This window comes from Silurus meridionalis, chromosome 17, assembly GCF_014805685.1.
Source record: "Silurus meridionalis isolate SWU-2019-XX chromosome 17, ASM1480568v1, whole genome shotgun sequence".
NCBI classification, from domain to species: Eukaryota; Metazoa; Chordata; class Actinopteri; order Siluriformes; family Siluridae; genus Silurus; species Silurus meridionalis.
Window position 1 is genome coordinate 18574716 of NC_060900.1, and position 19202 is coordinate 18593917.

At 38.3% G+C, this 19202-nt stretch overlaps 2 protein-coding genes across 2 annotated transcripts; both read right to left on the minus strand.

Annotated features, from left to right (window-relative positions):
- Positions 1-647: 647 nt before the first annotated feature.
- gclm (glutamate-cysteine ligase, modifier subunit) lies at positions 648-8995 on the minus strand. Its single transcript, XM_046871184.1, has 7 exons — positions 8705-8995; positions 7657-7722; positions 7033-7117; positions 6855-6911; positions 5698-5900; positions 2788-2902; positions 648-1816 (listed from the first exon to the last, which is right to left on the minus strand). The coding sequence occupies exons 1-7, from the start codon at positions 8825-8827 to the stop codon at positions 1647-1649; spliced, it is 819 nt and encodes a 272-aa protein (XP_046727140.1). The 5' UTR covers positions 8828-8995; the 3' UTR covers positions 648-1646.
- A 412-nt stretch (positions 8996-9407) lies between these two features.
- slc5a9 (solute carrier family 5 member 9) lies at positions 9408-18811 on the minus strand. Its single transcript, XM_046871183.1, is given in 14 exon segments — positions 9408-10421; positions 10655-10870; positions 13128-13296; positions 13705-13855; positions 15408-15515; positions 15613-15748; positions 16002-16207; positions 16815-16895; positions 16980-17085; positions 17377-17541; positions 18112-18216; positions 18482-18553; positions 18684-18748; positions 18751-18811. Coding segments are annotated over 14 exon segments (1971 nt in total). The 3' UTR covers positions 9408-10091.
- Positions 18812-19202: the final 391 nt, after the last annotated feature.

Sequence of the window (19202 nt, forward strand, 5' to 3'; positions counted from 1 at the left end):
AAAATATCGATACTTTAGGATCGAGCCGCCCATCACTAAACATTAGTGAAAAGTCTAATGATGAGAACTGGCCTGTCGAAGCAACAATTAGGGTGGTCGGTGTAAAACAAGTCCAATGCCAATACTGCTATAAACTATACTATAATTATAAATGGTGGAAAAAGAGCAGCTTAAGCATAGTGATCAGTTTTCTGTTTCCTTCTAGAAAGCCTTGAGCTCCCTTTTCAAGCGACATTCTGTCAGATTTATAGCCTAGGTAATACATTTACAGATGTGTTGAGTAATAATCTATGGGATGACAAACACAATGGTGTTGAATTTAATACAAACATGAAGGTTGAAACGTTTCAGTGTACAGATGCTGAACCGAAATGAAGGATTAAAGCACTGCTGCATTGTGGTCATTTTAAATAGAGACAAATTACAGACTTAATCCCACTGAAAAAAAAAAAGCAGGCACTTAGAACCGCATGTCGAAGATTCATAACAAAATAAATATTGCACACCACTAAATATTAATTGTAAAGATTAATTAAAATAGATTAAACTAAACTCAAAGCAGTTTTTCTTTTAATCTAATCTACTGTAGAATTGCAGAATTAATTAGGTTCACATGTTTGGTGAAATAAGAAAAGAAATACACAGAATGCCAGTCTTTGAATGTTTTCTTTATGAACCTAATTAAAAATGTCAAATGTGGGAACATTTTAAGAACATGTACAGTAGCCAAATCTAGAACCTCATGTATCTGTGAAAATTAAACAGGCATTCTGGTTCAATGAAGCAGTAAAACAAAAAATCATGTTCTTAGTATGTGATATCTTGCCATTTCTCCACATATAATAAACACATGCTGGTTTACATATATGTAAAACTTTTGCACAGGACCAGTGCAATATTTTAATCACCAGAATCAAGAAATGACAAGTAGGCAAATTTTTATACATGTTTTATGGCTAGGTTAATAAAACATAAAATTACATAAAGAACCAACATGGTTTTAAAACAGACCTTCTTAAACAGGACAAACCAAATAAAGTGATAGTTATGAAAACACATCATGTAAAAACTCAGTAAACTGTACCAACCTTAGCTAGCAGGTTGTAGCCCCAGACAACTACATCATTTTTTTTTTTCCTCAATGGAAATGTATGTGCTTTCCAAAAACATTTACAACTTTTTTTCTTAATTTAGGGTAACTTATGAACCCATTTACTGTAATTGATCTCTCCTACCCATCTAATAAACTTACAAAATCCTGGCATTATACAGTTCCTTTTTCAATATTTCATGAACAGAAACCAAGAAATTACTGGCAAAAGTCTGACGCACATGAACATAAGCGTGGTACATCCACCCTGTTACTAGTTATCTACATTACATAAAATCATTAACATAGTACAGGCTGCAAAAGTATATGATACAAAGGTTGAACAGATCAGGTTTCCAAAAACAAAAACAAAAATATTTCACAGCGTATTTCAGTTTAAATGAATTTCAGCGAGCACTGACAAGGAAAAATGAAACACATGTATATATATGTATATATATTCCATAGCAAAGATTTTTTTTTTTCAAATCAATGTATTTGGGAAAATTCCAGAAATGAGGTGTACTGTGATCAGCTCTGCTTGGAGTAGTATGTGCTATTTGGGGCTCTTCTGTGAATGAACGAGGTATCCTTTGGCTTTGATGATGCCTCGGCTCTTGACAATGATGGAGTAGCGCAAGACCCACTCGAGCCGCCAGTCTGCCACCTGTAAGTCGGTGAAGCTCTCTTGCAGTGCTTCCTGAAAGCCTGCGGAGTTGAGAAGCTCTACACATAGAGAGGGACAACCTTAGTGTTATATAAGATGTTGGACACTCAAAACTTAAAAAATACAATTTGTGGAAATGTTTGAGTAGGGATACATTGATAGAATGTACAATTTTGGTGGAGGGGGCATGGCCAAACAACATCGCTCCTCCCACTGCTTATGCTCAGCCACACCATCACCACCACCAGCAAATGTTTTTGCCATTAATACAAATTGATGCTACTGATGCTGATATCACTACTTAAATAACTAACCTATTTCTAATTCATTAAAGACATAACAGAACACTTTATTGATTTGGGTTTTTTTTTAAAGATTTTCATAATGACCATGAAAAGTGCACACATCTAGACTTTGAAATGAAGCGCATTAGCCAGGTTAACCCTAACCCTAGATTAAGAAAGCTTGCAGTGGATTCATTCCAGAAAATCATGTTAAATGTAGCGGTAAATAAAAACATTTTGTTTCCATTGCATCACAGTCCCTCGTCAATAACATATAGAAGCTGAATGTCAAGATTGATATCCAAAGGGTTGTTCCCTGTTAGATCTTTTATCTCTCTTTGCATTTATTAGCTCTAGATCTGTCATTTCATTTCGCCTGCTCAGTAGTGCGCCATTGTACACCGTTTACCATATCACTATTTACCATGTCACTTACATCACAGTATGACCTAGTTTGGATGTTGATATCAGGGCGTTTTTGTGGGTACAGCTATGAAACCTGTACCATATTGATGCATACCTAGGTTCTTATTTTGCTGATTTGAATAGTACATGTTTAAAAGAACCTAAGACAGGCATTTCTACAGAGATGGCAATAAAAATAGCCTTGTAAATGTATAGCGAAAAAATCTTTCTTCCGCAGGCTGCCAAAGCGAACTGTTCCCTAATGTCTCAAAACACATATCCTTATCTAGGCCATGTTCTAATATAAGCAACAGAATAGGGAGGCAGGAAACAGGTGGTACCTTTGGAGTCATTGTGTGTGAGCAACTGGATGTCGAACTCTTTCGCAAATGCAGTGAGATCAGGAGGCATCACACAGCAGGAGGCCAGGTTTACCTGGTTACTGCTCGGCTTAACCTGAACCACAACACAGGAAACATGCACACAAATCTTAGACTAAAAATTTATACGTAAAGAACAGACAAAACATTATACAGTGGTGTGAAAAAGTAATTCCTGATTCCTTCATGATTTTTTTTTTTTTTTGCAGTTTTTAAATAAAGGTTTTTATTATTAAGGGAAAACAAAATCCAAAACTACATGGCCCTGTGTGAAAAAGTGTTTGCCCTCTAAACCTAATAACTGGTTGGGCCACCCCAGCAACAACAACTGCAATCAAGCGTTTGTGATAACTTGCAATGAGTCTGTTACATCGCTGTGGAGGAATTTTGGTCCATCATCTATGCAGAATTGTTGTAATTCAGCCACACTGGAGGATTTTCTATGAACTGCCTTTTTATGGTCATGCCACAGCAGCTAAATAAAATTCAGGTCGGGACTTTGACTAGGTCACTCCAAAGTCTTCATTTTGTTTTTCTTCAGCCATTCAGAGGTGGACTTGCTGGTGTGTTTTGGATCATTGTCCTGCTGTAGAACCCAAGTTCGCTTCAGCTTGAGGTCACGAACAGATGGCCGGACATTCTCCTTCAGGATATTTTGGTAAACAGCAGAATTCATGGTTCCATTTATCACAGCAAGTCTTCCAGGTCCTGAAGCAGCAAAACAGCCCCAGACCATCACACTACCACCACCCTATTCTACTGCTGGTATGATGTTCTTTTTCTGAAATGCGGTGTTACTTTTACGCCAGACGTGATGGGACACACACCTTCCAAAAGTTAAACTTTTGTCTCGTCAGTCCACAGAATATTTTCATAAAAGTCTTGTGGATCATCAAGATGTTTTCTTGCAAAACTAAGACGAGCCTTTGTATTCTTTTTGCTCGGCAGCAGTTTTGGCCATTTTTGCCCAGTGTCTTTCTTATGGTGGAGTCATGAACATTGACATTAACTAAGGCAAGTGAGGCCTGCAGTTCTTTGGATGTTGTTGTGGGGTCTTTTGGGACCTCTTGGATGAGTCGTCGCTGGGCTCATGGGGTAATTTTGGTCGGCTGGCCACTCCTGGGAAGATTCTACACTGTTCCATGTTTTTGCTATTTGTGAATAATGGCTCTCACTGTGGTTCGCTGGAGTCCCAAAGGTTTAGAACAAAGCTCATTTGTTTCTGAATTTCTTTGGATCTCGGCATGGTGTTTAGCTTTTGAGGATCTTTTGGTCTACTTCACTTTGTCAGGTAAGTCCTATTTAAGAGATTTCTTGATTGTGAACAGGTGTGGCCGTGATCAGGTCTGGGTGTGGTGAGATAAATGTAACTCAGGTGTAATAAACCACAGTTTTAACAGGGGGGCAAACACTTTTTCACACAGGCCCATGTACTTTTGGATTTTTTTTCCCTCGATAAAAAAACCTTTATTTCAAAACTGCATGCTGTGTTTACTTGTGTTATCTCTCACTAATATTTAAATTAGTTTGATGATCTGAAACATGCAAAAAAAATAAGAAATCAGGAAGGGGGCAAACCCTTTTACAACACTGTACATAAGGAAAACAATCCAGCCTGAGCAACTACTATATACAATTCTATATAGATTTAAATTTGCATGGAATGTTCTCTCTCCACTGCTCTTCAACACCAGGAGGTTGAACAACTGGCTTTCTGGTACAGTCACAACATCCTGAACATACTCAAAACAGTAGAGAAGATAATGGACTTCAGGAGAAATCCCCCTGCACTTCCACCCCTCCCTATTATGAACAGCACAGTGGCTGCAGTGAAGTCATGTGAATTTATTCCCGACATGTACACAATGTTAACAGTTATATTGCGTTTCAATGCAGAACTGGACATTCTGCAATGCATTTCGGATTTTGTTACGCAATTGCATATTGCATAAGAATGTTTATGGCTTACAGTACTTAATTAAACCCTTAAAAACTTCACATCAAGCTGTAGTCTCTCTATCTCTCTCTCTCACACACACACACTCTCACTCCCTTATTCAATTATTTACAGTATATCAGCAGTTTCCATATTTGGCACTGGAGTACACCAAAGCTACAAGGTTTTCTATCAAGGTGTACTATACTGTATATGGTTGGAATGACTAGCGTTTTTTTTCTAGCACTCACACGTCCACATGGAGTGTAGAAGGGAGTCCATTGTGAGCCCAGAAGGGAGTTAAACTCATTAGCCAGTAGAAGTGTACAAAAAAAGTCTAAAATTCTACAAGGTATTCAACAGAGTACTTACAGCTGTCCTCAGTAGAGAAGTAGCATTTTCAAGAACATCGAAAAAGCACTTAAACAGCTTCAACCTACACTCTATGGACAAAAGTTTTAAGACACCTGACTCTTCTGGGAAGATGTTCCACTAGATTTTAGTTTGGTTGTGGAGATTTGTGCTCATTCAATAACATGCAGTCAGAGACTTAAAAATGGGGTATGCAGCATATGCAGTGCAAAGGGGCACCGCACATTTTTTTTTTTTTGCAAATGTGCAGTTGCAACTGTAAATGCATTCAGTGTTCTAAACCCCCCCCCAAAACAGTTTGCTGCAGCAAAATTAAACAAGTAAATTGTGCCGGAGAGTCTCAGGAGCGCATTTGCTTAATTCCTGCTGATTCTACTGGCAAATGACTTCTTGTTAAGACGATTACAATCCTTTTATCCAGAAGTGTGTACAAGCAGCAGCTGTCTGTCATTTCTTCTTCCTTTTTTTTATTTTGAGTGTGAATTAGCAATACCAAACTATCACTAGCCACCTCTGTACTGCACATTACACTGTTTTATATAATGTAGAGTTCTTTCTTTTACCTGTGCCCAGTTGTACAGCTCTTCTAGCTGAGTCTTGTCCAGGTCTGAGGTACCGATAGAAGCAGCTTTTTGACTCTGGACGATTTTTTCCAGCTCGGACCACAGCGGCTGCAGGTGGTCCAGAGTCACAGTTTCACCCTCAGGAAGTGGAGGTGGGGCGATGATAACTGAATCCAACTGGGACACACCTAATGATAAGCATGCTGTGCAACAGAGAGTTATATTTTCAACTGTAGAAACTACACACAGTGGCAAAGTATTTCTTTATGTCTTTTTTTTTTTTCTTTTTCAACGATGCCACACACACACACACACCAGCAAATTTCGAACCAAATCTCACCTCACCTTAACACTACATAAAACACAATAGAAATATTTAGACAAAAATCTTCACTGAGGACATGGAATTGTTTTTGGTTTATTTATATATCTATTTTTTTAAGAATTCTAATAGTTGACACACTTTAATAATGGCTTCATCAAGTTTCAGTTAAATATGAGTGTGAAACATCGTTTATTTTAGTAAATGTTATCTATTTAAATAAATGTATAGTGCAAACAGTTGAGAGCAGAAGTTTGCACCCCCCCCTGTTGTTTTTTAAATGTCAGGGGGAAGGTAAATGTTCCTATATTTTACACTTTATCTTAAAAGCAAATGCTAAAAATGATAACGACGATGTGCAAACAAAATAGCATGTGTGTACTAAAGAACACACTGATTTGTAAGTGACCATGTAGCTTGAATTCTGCTGCATACAAGAAAAAAAAAGGTCTGTTCCCAAAGACCAAAAAACTAAATTAGTGAACACATTGGTGACTGATGATTTCAAGGGTATCAGGTAGCAGGTCCTTCATGAAATATTTATGAAAAGACATTTGTAATAATGAAAGAAAATCTTCAACACACTAAATGTCAAGGAGGTTTAAATAAAACTAAGCTTGTTGCTGAAAGACGGTAAATGCCAAGAATGTATCAGTATGTTAGGGAGCACATTTCAACATCATTAGGTATCTTTTTTGTGCCATTCTACCTTCATAATTCGACAAGTGGTGACAAAAATATGAACCTTATTTCTAGTTTCTAAACATTATTTGTAAATTGTGGATCCACAGAGGAAAGGAATAACCAATTAACAATGGCTTTAGCAGGAACTTACCCATATCCACTGCATTTCTTATGGATGAGCAATCAGACTCTGCGAGAAACAGCTTGACTGGGGGGAAAAAAGAGAAAGCCGCATGTGATGACAACAGACTCCCGGTGCAAAGCAAAAAAAAAAAAAAGACAACCTGCAATGTTTGTTCTTTTATGAAGCAAGGACAAAATGTTCTCACCAGACACCCTCAGTTCCTCTCTCTCCTCTGGTGTGATCGATTCTGTATTTTGGGGGATTGTGCAGTCCAGGACACTGGGCAACTCCTGCATAAATCACACAAAAATAATGATTGAACAATAACACAGCAAGCGCCAGAGAGTTCCTCAATTTCCTTGTCTAATCTCAAATCTTAAAGAAGTGAATCATTGACTCTTTTTAGTGTGTCTGTTAAAAAAAACTTGTTATGACCCATTTCTTGAATGTGCAAACGGGACATTATGTAAATGGCCTGTACGTGAGGAATGTACCATAAGCCTTGGCTTTTGTGGGTTAAAACAACAATCTTTTTTCCTCAAGCACCCTAAGGCAGATCTGCTGAGAGCTACATGATGGGGTCTGGGTAAATAAACGCCATCCTCACATGACACACTGTTCAGTTCAGTCCAGTGATTATTTATCAGTAAGGATTTAACCTTTACACATCATATCTTTTCAAGTTTCAGAATTTCTAACCTCTCCGCTGTGTAATGACAGGCTCAACAAATCATCCTGACATGCAAAGAGTATGCAGATTAAGCCATTCACCCTCCCCCTTCATTCTCTTTTATTGTGTTTAGGGTCTGTGTATTTATCGTGCACTTACTGTTTCATGTGTTTTGGGTACTGTTGCAATCCACTCACTTAGTGTTCCTTTGATGCAATCTTGAAGCTGAAATGATAGAATAGTGAGCAGGAGTGAAGCCATGAACACAACACAACTTAACAAACCACATCCTTACTTGAACAGACCTCTAGTTTTGTAAGGACTAGTAAGATTTCGAAAAAGTTTAGTCAATTTTTTCGTTTTAAACATTCTTTCTTACTTTGAAGTGATATGAGAAGGACAGCAAGAATCAGTGGTTAGTTAAATAGGTGGTGAGGGATTGAGTATTTCAGAAACATGTTGATTTTTCTTACAATATTCTACCGTTTCTTTCATTTATACATGAATGTTGCAGAAAAAAAAACATCCAACAAGCAGCGTTTCTCATTTTTTTCCTGACTTTCTTCCACCTCAAGCTTCGGAGTGTCCTGATTTGCTTTCCTGCTCAGCACGATTGTAAAGAATGATCTGCCTTCCAGTAATTTGAACCAGTCTGGCCAGTGTCCTCTTACCTTTCGAAATGGTGTTTCCACCAACAGCTTTTCAATGGATATATTATTTTATGAGAACTGTTGTGATCAGTGGTTTCTGAAATCCTCAGACCCAACATTGAATGTATGTATGTATGTATGTATGTAGATAGATAGATAGATAGATAGATAGATAGATAGATAGATAGATAGATAGATAGATAGATAGAAAGTTACATAACTTTATTACACATCACATATATTAATATGCTAGAGACAGAATCAGGATCAGAATGATTCCCAGTGCTTAAGATTCTATTAAAAGCAGTGTTTGGTTGATAATGTTTCAGTGATCATTTTCCACACTGATTCTCTTTTACATGATGAAGACCTGGTGATGCTGTCCGGTGGCGTGACGTCACGAGAAGAAACAAGTGACAGCATTAGAAAGCGTCTTTCACAGATCCCCATGCTAGCGTGTGAATTCCCACTACATCACCTCACACCATGTACAAGCCGGCTATTATCCTTTTAAATCCTATTTAATACAAGGTTTTTGTTGTTGTTGTTTATTTTACCTCCTCACTTGGTGAAGACAGACATTTATTCTTGAGGCGACCGCGGTTCACTAAGTTCCCAGTGTGCAGCTTCAAAGTCGTCGCGTGATCCAGCAACAACTTCAGGTTGGAACTGACCTCCATTTTCAAAAACCTAAACTGACTATATTAAAATAAATAGAGCCGGTGAACAGACTCGTCAGACTATTAGTAATGCCGGTACAGTTCCACTCATCGGAGCTCCGTTGTGCGGTATGACTTTGCGATTATGGTTCGAGTTGAGTTCATTCACTGAAGATGAAAGCGTCAAGGAGCCTTGCTGAGCACATGAGAAAACCCGGACTGGATCTTTACACAAAGCAGTCGGAAAACAGGACTGAATCAGTTCAGGGTGCAACTGGGAAAATAAACCGGAGTGGATCAATACACAAATCAGCTGAAAAGCAGAGTCCTTTGGGGGAAAACAGAGTAGATAAATCAAGAAAACGTCTGAAAATGGAAATGAATCAGTCCAGGCATCAAAAGAAACAAACCCGGAGTGGATCACTACACAAGGCAGCCTAAACACAGGAATGGATCAGTCCAAAGCTAGGCGAAAAGAAAATCCCGGAGTGGATCAAAGGGAGGGTCACCTAGTGCAGAATCAGCATGAAGTGGCATAATCAGAAAGATGAAAATGAAACTATTCCAGTATATTTATTTCCATTTATTCCAGTATATTTATTTCCTTAGTATTACATTTCAATTACATTACATAAAAAACAGGTTAAAGTACTGTTACCATAAATGTAATAAATGTTTAATTCATTACAACAGTATAAACCTTCCATGTAGCCAAACATTTTTAAATTACATTTATAATAAACATATTTATGTCCGGAATGTAATCCAGTAAACTTTTTTTTTAACTACACAATATACAGGTGAAATTATAGTTTAGATATTTATATAGTAAATGTTTATATATCTCTGAAATGATTAATTATCATGATATATAACTATTCAAAATAAACCAAACAGTGTTTGAAGTTTAAGTGACTTTTGCTGAGGACTGTAGCAAATTTTCTCAACACATTAACTTTATGATTATGTGTAACCGTAGAGTTTGTCCATTATTGTGTGTTAAGCAATCATTTACATTTGGTCCATCTAAACAATCAGCATGCTTTATCCATTGTTAGCACTTTATCATTATAATTTGATTTGTTTGTTTGTTATAGTTTATTTATTTATTACCAAATAGCATTTTGTTAAAGCTCCTCTTAAGTATTGGATGGTTTTATTCGTTTGTACAGTACTTTTTTTTCAAATTCAAGTTATTCTGTTTTAGGTTTCTCAGATAAATGTCATGGCTACAAGACTCCAGATGTAACACATGACAGAGTGAGGAGAGAAGAGTCAGCTCTTCTTAAGCAAAGTAACCCCAAAGAAATACATTTGCTGTGAGTAGGATAATGGCATTGATATTGCAAACATTTCTCCAGATGGGTTCCTCTTCAATGCTAGTCAGCTTTTTTTCCATAGCCAGTTGTTCCTCTTGGCTTAGCTCCGGTTTTGGAGCTTCAGACAGTCCACACAGCCACATTCCCACTCGTCTCCACCACACACGCCTTTCCATATTCATCTCAGGGTCAGAAGCAGGGTGAGAGGGTGCTGCTGTGGGTGAGGTTGCCCAAAGGTCTTCCATATCTACACGCTCCTGCTTACTGTGTCTTGTCCACCAGGTTAGACGGATAAGCTGCAGAGATTCAGGTGTACATATAAAATGAAAGTTCATAAGTGTCACTGATGAACATTAAGGGAAATTATGTGCCATTTAATCAATTAAATATACACAAATGTGTCACATATATATATATATATATATATATATATATATATATATATATATATATATATATATATATATATATATATATGTATATGATATACACGAAGGTGTACTGTAGGGTGTAAGTTTATGTGCTTTACATGTTGCTCTGGGATAGGAGAAGTGCAGAGGCTAACTGTAGTAATTACAAGCACTGTCAGTGCAAGCAGTATAAGAGCAAAGTACAGGTAGTGCACATCTTTAAGTATGGACGGTCTCAGGTCCTCCTGTCCACAGGAAGGAGTACCATAGGCGAACTCCATCACCATGCGTACAAGGCCAACCACCAATCCCACCATCAGCCCCCAGAATGCTCCCTAGACAGTTAAACCAACATCTGGAGTTAGCCAGCATAGTTCACCCTGAGAGAGTAGATTTACCACACAAAAACAATTGAAAAGAAAATTGTAGGAACATCTACACTTGAGCCATCAATACCAGTCCATTTTTAACAACCCCTAACATTTACTCATTTCATGATGAAAAATAGGATTGATCAAAAGATAATTTTTCTAGTTTCTCTTTGAAAGCCATTTATCTTCATTTAGAGCAAAGGAATACTGTGGCCTTCATGAGAGAAGATCAAGTTTGTTGTTCTGGTTTTGTAAGACAAAATGTTATGCTCAAAAATGACATTGTTGAGTCTTCTGAGAAAGACCTTTAACCCTTTTTTTCCAGCTATGCTGTATCATGGCTGACCCTGCACTTTGATCTCAGCTTTATAACAAATTAGCATACAGTATGTGAAGAAAATAATTTAACTGTACAGTAATGTATATGTAACAAATAAATGCTTCATCTCTATTTTTTTCCCCGCTTGATTGTTCTTTTTCTTATTCTTATTTTCCTCAGTTGTGTCCTGTCTCTATTTAAGTCATTTTGAATAAAAGCACCAGACACAATAGCGACTACAAAAAAACATACATCATAAAAATTGCAAGAAATAGTAATATGCATGTCTTGCTTACTTAAAGAAAATTACCTCTTAGTATGGCTTACCTAATAAGGACCAAACACAACACTAATAAATTCAGCAATATGAGTTCCCTTTCAGGAACTCGAGCTGCATCAACGGTACTTTGGGAACACCTCTGCATGTCCACGCTGTGAATTACGTGTGAAATCTGTAAAACGGGAGGTGCGACGTCACCGGCTGGGTGAAGTCACAACCAGGTAGCTATAAACGCACACAGGATTGTTAAGGGAACGCTGTGTGTGAGTCTGTGCCTGCTGAAGAACTCAGGTAGTATCAGTAAGACGGTAAGTTTGTTAAACCTGCCACGTATGGTGTTTCATCTCCAGGGAGTGTCTCCCTCAACCTCCGCCCAGTACCGTAGCGGATGGGGTCGACTCGCCCCCTTTTAGGAGGTCCCTAGAACGGCTCCAGTGCACTGTTCCAGCTGCTCTAGGCATACCAGTTCCAGGCGCCTGTTCACTGTGTGGCAAGAGCACCACCAGTTGGACCCAGTTAACTGCCCGGTCGGAACAGTGCTGGAGTTCTTTCAGGGACAGTTTGCCACAGTGTTGTCTCCTTCCACCCTGAAAGGTTACGTGTCAGCTACTGCGGCTTATCACGCTCCGCTTGTTAAACAGTCATTTTGGCAAGCACCCTTTAGTGACGCGTTTCCTCTGCGGCACCCAGAGGCTCAGGACCCGAGTGCGACGCAAAGTGGCCATGTGGGATCTGGCTGTTGTTCTGGAGGCTCTGTCTAAGCCTGCCTTCAAGCCCTTGCCTGAGGTGCCTTTAAGGTTTCTGACAGTCAAGGCTGTTTTTCTCCCTAAAGCTGGTCAGACCTTTAAGCCCTTTCCGTGGTCCCGTCTCTCCTGCATTTTACCCAAGACTGGGGTATGTTCCTAAGGTGCCTTTTGTTCACCCATTATCCGTTGTGCTGCAGGCATTCTATCCTCCACCCTTTCAGGCCCCTGACCAGGAGAAGTTACAAACCCTATAAAAGGGGGCTCCCTGCAAACAAGCAGACCCTTAGCAGGTGGATTGTGGATGCTATCTCATCCTCTTATGAGTCTTCGGGTCACCATGCTCCTTCCAGGGTCAGAACTCAATCCATTAGGAGTGTGGTGGCTTCTAAGGCTTGGTCCTCTGGAGCTTCTCTCCAAGACATTTGCCGTGGGCTGGTCCACTCTGCTTACCTTTGTCAGGTTCTATAGCCTTGACCTCAGGGCCCTCCAGGCTCCTCTGTCCTCTGGCCTAGCTGTGCCCATCTACACTGGACAGGGACTGGTCAGTCTGGCGGGATTGGACTCTCGTTCCCAAAGAGTTGTTGACGCAGCTCGAGTTCCTGAAATGGAACGTCTCTAGGTTAAGTATTTAACCCTGGTTCCTTGAGGGAAAGAGGCGCTGCGTCTCCAGGCCACACTCCCTGCATCCCTGCAGTGCTTCTTCCATGTCAGAAGCTAGCGTAGGCTCCACCGCATGTGTTTATAGCTCCCTGGTCTTCCCGTTGGACAGATTTCAAACATGATTTAGATCATCGACACGCAGAGGCATTCCTAAAGTGAAGTTGACGCAGCGTCTCGTTCCCTCAGGGCACCAGGGTAATATAGTGTAGTTCTCACTTGTTCATTCACGCGACTCCAAAAGATGGCCATCAGAAAGACAGCAGTGATTGGAGGGGCCAAGTAACTGGTTATAGATTGAATGTAATCGAACAGCTGCCCACTGTTGGCTGACTGGATAATTGGAATCCATAAAATGCTCAGGACCACCAAGAATAAAACAAACACTCTGTTGATGCAAATCAAAACAAACTGTCAAAATAATAAGCAGTAAATGATTTATCTGGATCTTGGAAATGTGATGTAGGTTATGTAAGTTTCATGAAGTAAATGTAACAAAATGGTAATGTGTTATTATGTCAAGATAGTTAGACCAAGTAGTCCCACCACTATGCTGCCACTGCTGGGTGCTTGAGCAAAGCCCTAAACCCCCTAAAAGTTGTAAGTCGCTCTGGATAAGGGTGTCTGCCAAATGGCATATATGTAAATGTAGATTACTAAGATTAAAAAAAATTACTGGATCATTTCTTTTAAATATCAGACTTTTTTTCTGATATGGAGCACAGTTTAATGGATGCTGATGCAAGCCTTGTTGTATGTACAGTATATTAAGTTAAATTGGAATAAACGTTTCTACCTGCCCACTACCATGAGCTCCCTCTCAGATGCCTGTCGTCTCATGCGCAGCCAAATGTCCATAGTGAAGAGGGTGCTGCTGCTGTTAAATATAGATGTAAGAGAGGACATAAGAGCAGCCATCATTACTGCAATCATTAGGCCTCTCATACCTGCAGGAAAAAAAGTAGGACGTGTATGTTATACTTGCTCACCTTGTTTAGCAAATGGTGACTTTATCCACACACACAATACATTTGTTTTGTTGTTGTTTTTTAGTTGTTTCACAAAAAAAAAGAAACAGCATAAGTGTTTTATTATTGTTTGTCTTGGCACAGAATAACATTCATATTTTAAAAAAACGTATTCAATAAAATACTGAATATTTTAATGGTTTTTACTTATTTAATCACAAAAGGATTAGAATTTCAATATTCAGTTATGAAAAAATTATGATCACTACATATAACATTGTTATAATCATTTCATATTTGACCCTGGGAGAGACAATTCTACAAGAAGTTCTCTGATTTACATGTGTTCATATTTCGAATATGCCACTAACTTGGCATGCATAAATTAATTTTAGGTGATTTAACAATTCTTTAATTATAGCATTTGGAATATGCTGCTGATTTTCAGATGTTATGCCATCTTTCCTTACTTTCACTCTCTTGCTATTTTTAACAGCATTTGATTATTCATGTGATCCAGTACAGCAGGTATAAGAGCATTCTTTAATCCAGATTCTTTTTACTAGCTAACCAGAATATATCTGAAAAATATCTGGGACCTTCCAGATTGTTCATTACATGTAATGAAAAACAAGCAAAGGAGAAAAAACATAATCAGTCATCCTATTTGGATATCTTATTCAATTTAATAAAGTATGCAATGACTATTTAATATGAGTATTATCTAGTACTGTTTAATATTTATCTCAGTATTATACCACATGCCTGTACTTTCCCCATTGGACTCTGTACTCTGCCTAATAATAGTGTTAAACATACATACCGTAATTTCCGGACTATAAAGCGCACCCAAATATAAGCCGCACCCACTGAATTTTGCAAAGATTTTTATTTTGAACATAAATAAGCCGCACCTGTCTACACTGAAACTAATGAACTTTACACAGGCTTTAACGAAAGACAGTGTCTGTTACATGGCTTGTATCTAAACTGTAGCCTACCAAGAAAGTCATAGTTCACTGTCTTCCTCCTTCCTTTCACAACAATTTCTCTCGTGAGTTTATCTTTTGGTGTTATTGTGCGTTTAAAAATCACCATCGGTAAAGATTTTCTCCCGATGCCGTGCAGCTCAGAACACAGGTGAAGTGCGTTTTTTTTCATGCCCGGTTGTTTTCAGCGTGACGAATGATTTGCATTTCCTGTTGACAGTCCGAGTGAGCGGCAGGTCAAACGTCAGAGGAACCGCATCCATATTTATGATGTGGTGTGGCCCGATTCAGTGGGAGCGCATCTGATTTGATATAAAGAATTTCATTGGTTCACCTGAGCCCGTTCGCCAATTTCATTGGTCTTATGTTATGGGGCTCAGTTTTTTTGGCTTGAAGTTTGTAAAATCTATATATTAGCCGCTTCGATGTTTAAGCCGGGGGGTTCAAAGCGTGGGAAAAAAGTAGCGGCTTATAGTCCAGAAAATAAGGTAAGCAGAAATGGAATGATCATAGGATAAAAGGGAACGGCGGCCATACAGTACCTACTGGCATCAATTCCACTACCAGTTTAGGATAGGCGATGTTAGAACAGCCCACAGAAACTCCACATATCTTAAAGCATTCATTAGGATCCACACATCCAACTTCATCTGTTTGATATAAACGCACAATCATGTGGGTTTAGAAGAACATATGGGAAGACCCATGTTATCTTAGAGAGAATTGAATTGAGATGATTGAACCTGCCTGGGTAAAGTGCTCTGCTGATCATTCCTGGCATGACAATGAAGAACATGGGTAGGATCTTTAGGTAGCCACCTAACACAGAGCCTCCTTTAGCATGGGAAAGGTTTTTAGCAGAGAGGGACCTCTGCACTATCACCTGCAAATGACCAAAGACCAGAAGCATAGATTAAACGTGCATTAATAGTTATTTTAAAGGTAACTACTTTTGGCTCCAAGCTGGTGTCTGGTTAGATGAAGTGTCTCTCATGCAGCAAATGTAAAAATCAACAATCTTTCCATTGCAATAATTAGAAGAATCAAGGAATATAATGCACTTCCTCTGGATTTCTGGCTAAGTAATTAGAGCCGCCTTCTTCAGTTGTTGAAAACAAGAACTATGAAACAGTTACCTGGTCAGTGCACCACACCCATGTAGCCAGCACGGTGAGCCCGAAAAGCAAGCCAGGCCACGGCAGATCACCACTGACCGGGTCCCGAAAGATGTGAAAGGCATCGGAGCGAGGAAGGTGACACGTTGTGTTAGGAACAGTGAGAGCAGGTATAGCTTTCTCATATTGCTCCAGCAAGCCCTGGTACCAACCTACTTTATTAAATGCTGATAGGTACAGAAATTAACAAACCATAATATGCATGATGCAAGCTTTCTTCACATGCAAGACCCTGCTGAGAAAAACTTTTCTTGTTTTTGTCTCATTCATTATGTCACAGATAGCTAATACAGAAATAGTATAAAGGAATCTAACTATTCATATTTTACTTTACTATTGCATTGCACATATTGTAATATATGCATCCTAAGATCAAAGTCTAGAAAGTAGAATCATCCACAATATCATTAGTTTCTATTAGGTAAACTACAAAGTACAAATAATGTATCTCTAAATGTGGAAATGAAATCAGGTTGGGAAAATAACGATGGGGCATGATGTTATAGGAAAATAACAACAATAAAGACAACAGCATGGAGTGAGAGGACCCATGTAAATCAAATTTATTGTTACCCTTCTTATACTCTTATATGACATCATTGTATCAGTGTTTGTTATTTACACTTTTATTTAATGATAATGGTAATGATATCATATGGTTACATATTTATATTGTTATAAAAAGCCTTTGAAACAATCACATTTAAAAATTCACCAGAAATATGATATCATTTAAATGATAGAGCACTTGCTTTCTAGCTTAAAAATACATACCTATGAACATGAGAACAAATGCTCCAATTACCATGATGACAGTCTGCAGTGCATCAGTGTAAATCACTGCGGTTAATCCACCTACAAAAAATAACCCATCAACAATCCATCAGCAAACATATGCCGTAATGGTATTCAGTTCACATATTATTTTGTTTTCGTTACCAGCAATTGTATAGAGTGCTGTGACTGCAAGCAGCAAGACAGTGGAGAGATACAGGTCCCATCCCAGTGAGACCTGAATAAACAGGGCTCCAGAGAAAATGTCTGTCTGGCAAGAGTAAAGTGAAAGTCAGAGGACAACCTGAAAGTGAAGGGTCCCTGTATATCTAACACAAAAGCCTGGAAAGGTTTATAATTTCTTCTCCCATAAACATATGGAATTTCAGAAAATATATGGGGAAAGGTATGTTATGACATTGACTTATTTGTACTAATATCAGAATATGTTTAGATGGAGACTACAAAGGGACTATAAGTCTGCCAGCCAAAAACTGTAAATATAAATTAAATTTAAATAATTTTTGCTTCATGTTCATTAAAACATGCTTGGAGTTCTTACTGATATTTTGGTGAAGATGTAGAGAATGAGAGACAGAACACTTATGTAAATCCGAATGCGCTGGCCTCCAAACCTCTTCTTGAGATATTCGGGCATTGTGATGACTCCAGCGGAAATGTACACAGGCACAAAGATCCAGCCCAATGCCACAAGGACCCATGCTGCCTTTCATAAGCAGAACAATTTTTTTTACACACCACATACTGCAATGTTGTAAGTTAAAACTAGCTGGTGTGTCTCTGGTGTTTGCAAAAAAAACCCCCACCTCAACTTAAATTATAAATATATAAAGTATTAATTAAATTGTTTTATTTACTTTCATATCTACCCATGGTTGCTTCAAAGGTCACATGACTAATACCTTCCTGTTGCTCCCTGTCAATTATTGAACATCATACTTGGACCAAGTTGCTGAATAGCTACAAAATGTGGCAAAATATACATAAACCTAATCAAGTTCAGTTATTATGATAAGTTAGATTGTTAGGATGTTAGATTGTCCATGATGCTGTTTTGTCACAATCAGAATGGTGTATTTAAATCCAACTTTCTCACTTTTCACATCAGACTTTACAAACGCTACAACCTGGTAAAGATATTTACAAAAGAGGACTATATATAATTTTAAAGTCTTTACTTTTCAGAACTCTCTACAGTACAGAATGTTGCTGTGTGACAGGTTTTACCAGGCTGCTACACTTTTACAACCTAAATATAAAAATATTCAGAACTTACATTCCACTCAAATCCCCCCACAGCAATCCCCCCTGCTGCCCCAGTACCAGCTAATCCAATGAACAAACCACTGCCAACATTACTGGACATCAAAGAAGCTCCAATCTATCAGAAGAAAACAAGCGAAAATATTATATATATTTTAAAACTTACATTCATAAACTGTATTGTACATTTTATCCATCTAAATCTGTTATATCTATGTTCTGCTAATAAATAAAACCCACCAATAGTATTATAATGTTTTTATTTTTTCTTACCTTCAGATACTTATGTCAGAGTAATAGTAATAAAACTAGAAGCACTTTCTTCTACAGCTATGCAGTACATTTAAAGAACAGGAAATTGGTACAAATTTTAAACAACTCACTGGCCACCATGTCATGGATCTTCCTGCTAAGAAGTAACCTCCAATAGTTCCCCTGTTGGCTTTGACAGATGACTTAAAACAACAAAAACAAAACCCATCAGCTGTGTCAATTAAAGAGAAAGCTTTGGGGAAAGTTTCTTTTTTAATAAAATAAACTTTATTGCCCTCAATAAAAAATAAGGCCATTAAACAGTCAACGTACCCATATTCCCACTGCTAAAACAAATATAAAATAGACCACCACAACCACAATATCAGCAATCTCAGCGTAAATTTCCCATTTTGACCCGGCTCAGCTGTGCCTGTAACCAGCTCAGATGCGGATGTCATTTTGAATAAAATACCAGACAAAGGATTGTGAACTTTGAGGCTAGGACTGACTCTGTGAATCATTAATCACACCTAGAGACCTTGTGAGAAAGGTGAAAAACAGATGAGGAAACCCTCACAGTGGGATGTATTGTTCAGAGAGCTGTATAAAAACACCTCGTAGTCTGTCTGTCAGGGAGTTCTCAAGTCTTCTCAGTGAAATCATTTTAACAGTGAAGTCACTTTCAGTGCCATGGCAGGCCATTTAAGACCAAATTGGGAATGGTGATATACCAAATATTAAAATGCTTCATTTTAACACAAAAAACTATTTCAGGTTGAGAAGAGCCTGGAGAGGTGGAGGTACGTGCTGGAGAAAAGGGGAATGAAAGTCAGTAAGAGTAAGACAGAG